The 3,457-nt window shown below is 33.2% G+C and overlaps 2 protein-coding genes across 2 annotated transcripts in view; both read right to left on the bottom strand.

Annotated features, from left to right (window-relative positions):
• Nucleotides 1-933: 933 nt before the first annotated feature.
• Nucleotides 934-2,166, bottom strand: LOTGIDRAFT_173744 (hypothetical protein; the record flags this gene model as incomplete). Its single annotated transcript, XM_009051799.1, has 2 exons — nt 934-1,503; nt 1,747-2,166. The coding sequence occupies 2 exons, from the start codon at nt 2,164-2,166 to the stop codon at nt 934-936; spliced, it is 990 nt and encodes a 329-aa protein (XP_009050047.1).
• A 739-nt stretch (nt 2,167-2,905) lies between these two features.
• The window catches only part of LOTGIDRAFT_173743 (hypothetical protein), a gene marked incomplete at both ends in the record, with an annotated part of 1,083 nt that continues 531 nt past the window's right edge, over nt 2,906-3,457 (bottom strand). Inside the window, one exon of the mRNA XM_009051798.1 lies at nt 2,906-3,417. Within this exon, the coding sequence (XP_009050046.1) occupies nt 2,906-3,417 (512 nt within the window). The remainder of the gene's footprint in view (nt 3,418-3,457) is intronic.

The raw sequence follows: 3,457 nt of genomic DNA, 5'->3' as shown, positions 1-3,457 counted from the left end.
AAAACTTTCTTTTGTTTATCATCATCCTTTGGAATAACTACTCCATTCGTGAGACTCCTTTCCCATCTTTTATTAAATTCATTCGACACATCATGTCCACTAGCCAACTGAATATAATCTTCTACACTTGTCTTATTATTAGAATAACCCTTAAACGTTTTCTTTTCTTTTAGAATACCGTCGGAGGTTAGAATGATATTATATTTGACTTTTGGCGCTAAATATAAACCAAATATGATTCCACCATCGCCGTAATCATTCTTTCCTTTGCAATATTCCTTTTTAGATACCAACCCAGCTCGATTTAATTTATCCCAATTTCTAGATGAAATGTATAGACTATCAGTATCGGTATAGTATATTTCAGGTTTATAAAATCCATTTATTTCATGAATGAAATTATTCCTTATTTTTTTACTGTGAGATAAAACGAATGATCCCAAATGACTAGGTGTTAGTCCTGTAGATTTACTGTCTTCGGTAGTAATCTCTTTTTCTTCAATTTCTGTTTCAACAATATATTGAGTATCATTAATTTTCTCATAGGTTTTAACACGTGAATCAAAGTTTATTGTAGATTTAGTTGAGTGATCTTCAGCAGCAATCTCTTTTTCTTCAATTTTTTTCTCAACGAAATATTGAGTATCATTTATTTTTTGAATAAATCAATTATGTTATTACTTTCAAGTTTTGTATATTCCTTTAATACGTTACAAATTTCATCCATTTTGTTCGTTTCAAATGATTTTCTATTTGCCGAAACTCTTCCTCCTTTAATAGATCGTCTGATAAAATTTCTTATAAAAGGATTAGTGTGCGAATAAACTTTTTCTACGTTTTCTTTTTCGGTATGTTTCGCAACCATTCTAGTAGTTTCATACCATTCTTCTTCCACCATTTCTTTATCGTAATGATATAAATAATACCAACCCTTTAAAGATAAAATGGAGCCGTTAGATTATTGGACATATTCTGGTTTACAACTTCTTTCGTGACTTGGTTGTATTTTATCAAACAAGCTCCCAAACAGAGAGTGTCTCTCTTGGCGTAAGGTTCCCATTCGTGTCTCAATTCCTCCCAGTTGTCTTGCGTGTATTTAGCGATATCTACGTCGGCAATCTTTCTCAAATTCGCGGGAAGATTGAAAGAATTTCCCCATGCAGCCAAACTAGAGGATTCGTGTTGGTAGGAACACGTGAAATTTATATGTTGTAAATAATTACCCTTTATTTCTTTCTGTCTTTTCCATTTTTTCTGTAAATCTTCATCCGTGTATGGATTAGATAAAGGAAAAGATAGAATTCCTCTGGGTGTTTTTAAAGGGCAATGCGTTAGTTTTTTTGCATTTTTAAGCACGATCCAGTTGTCGAATCCACTGCCGTTGTGAGAAATTGATATTAATCTCTTTCTATCATATTGACCAATATTTTTCAACATTTGATCTATACAATCTGTACCTACAAGTGGTTCTACTACATTCATTAGTTTATCATAAAAATTCTTCTGGAACATTATCAGTAGGATTTATATTTGGAATTATATTTTTTATCGTTTCTAACTTTTTTCTTAGTTTTTCTAAATTAATTAAAGTGCAGGCATAAGGAATTGCTCTTCGACTGTTTTTTTTTCTGAATACGCTTCGCAATCCCAAGCGAATAACGCATCATCGCTCATACTCGAAAGCACGTTTAGTTTGAGGGGTGAAACCTGTGTTACTGCGTTATCGTCTCTACACGTTTTCCACACCTGTTCGTAATTGTCTTCTATTTCTTGAATTCCCAAACTTTTTTGGCTTCTTCTAATCATACAGAAATGCGAGTTGTGTAAGTAACAAACCCAATCTAATTCATCGTGAACGTCTCTGGGATGAATATGTCTGTTTTTGGGATTATAAATTTGAAACGAAGTGTTGAATTTCTTGTTGAATTCCTTCATTCTAGCACAAGTCATCACTTCTTTTCTATTTGCTTTTGAAAACCCGTTGATGTATTCTTGAAATTCTCTCGTGTAGTCTTCGTTTAAAACACGATTGACGCATTTGATGAAACAATGACCATCTGTAGGTATGTAACAATTTTCGCCTTCGTATTCATTTATCTTTTTTAGTAGATCAGTTCCTCCTCTACCAACTCTCGATCTTTTTATTTCTTGGAAATTGTCTTTCATTAAAATTATTTTTCCTCTAAAATACCAATCGGAAGCATCGGATTTTTGTCCATATTTGAAAAGATATTGTGAAAAGTTTTAGCATTGAAACCGAGGAGTGACATGTATTGTCTGTGATTCCCTTCCTCGACTATCTCTCCATCTATTTTAATTTGTCCTTTGAATGTTTTAAATTTATCAGAGATAGCCTTGATAACATCGGAAAATAGGGCGTTTTCTATCAATGTTTCATCGTCTGCAAGTTCGATTTTATTCATATTTTTTTAAGTATATATTTTTGATTATTTCTTTATTTTGACCGCTGATATTTCTGTATGGAATTTGTCCAAAATTTCATTGAATTCTTGTAATTCTTCAACTGTTATGTTCTTGTCATCTCTCGATCTTTCGAAAAAGATGTACAATTGATTGAGATACATATTCAAGATATCCGTTTTCTTTTTATAATGAGCTTTCTTTTTGCTCGTGAAACCTAAAGTGATGAGACCGCAAGAGGTCGTTTGAACAGCTGTTAATGCAGCCAATACGGTTGGGACGATGACCGGAAGCATTAATCCACCAGTCACGGCCGTTGCCACCGTTACTCCTACCGTTAGAACTGTGCTCACTGTTTTGAAAAAAGAATCGATTCTACTCCATGTTTTCCTGCATATATTGCACTGTCTCAACTTTATTTTCAACTCTTCTTGTTTGTCTATCATGTATTGTTGTCTGCTTTCGAGTTCCATTTTTTAAGTCGTTAAATTAAGTGAATTTCCGATAAATGGAACCACGGAATATCGTATAGAGCGCGCTTGTTTGGCATAGCATTATTATATTTGCGGGTATTAAAAGTAAAAACATTTACGCGTACTAACGACATTTCTTTTTTCGTATGGTCCTCTTTAAGATGATAGGAATATTTTCTTTTTTCTTTTTCGATGTTTATCTTGGCTCTAAAAATAAAACCACCACCTTCAAGGATGAAGTCTTCGGCAAACGATACATGCACTATAAACTCTCTTTCTTGTTGACTTTTATGAACATCGATCGAGGTGTATTTTTCACCTAAAGCGAAATATAGTTTTACGTATTCAAAGTCTGTTGTTCGTAAAAACTCGTGACTGGTCGATTCTATTTTTCCGTGTACGTGTAAGCGTCGTGGAATTTTGACAATGTTGGTTGATGGTGGATTTTCCGTCTCCAATATCATATCTAAATCTTTGATTCCAATGATATCCTTATCATTTTCTACTTCCATTTTAAAGGTGTCTACATATTTATCATTTTTCGTTTCAATTTAATGATCCCT

The sequence above is a fragment of the Lottia gigantea genome (genome assembly GCF_000327385.1).
Source record: "Lottia gigantea unplaced genomic scaffold LOTGIsca_170, whole genome shotgun sequence".
In the NCBI taxonomy this organism is placed as follows: domain Eukaryota; kingdom Metazoa; phylum Mollusca; class Gastropoda; family Lottiidae; genus Lottia; species Lottia gigantea.
The sequence above is the reverse complement of the archived record's forward strand: the minus strand, read 5'-3'. Positions and strand labels throughout refer to the sequence as shown.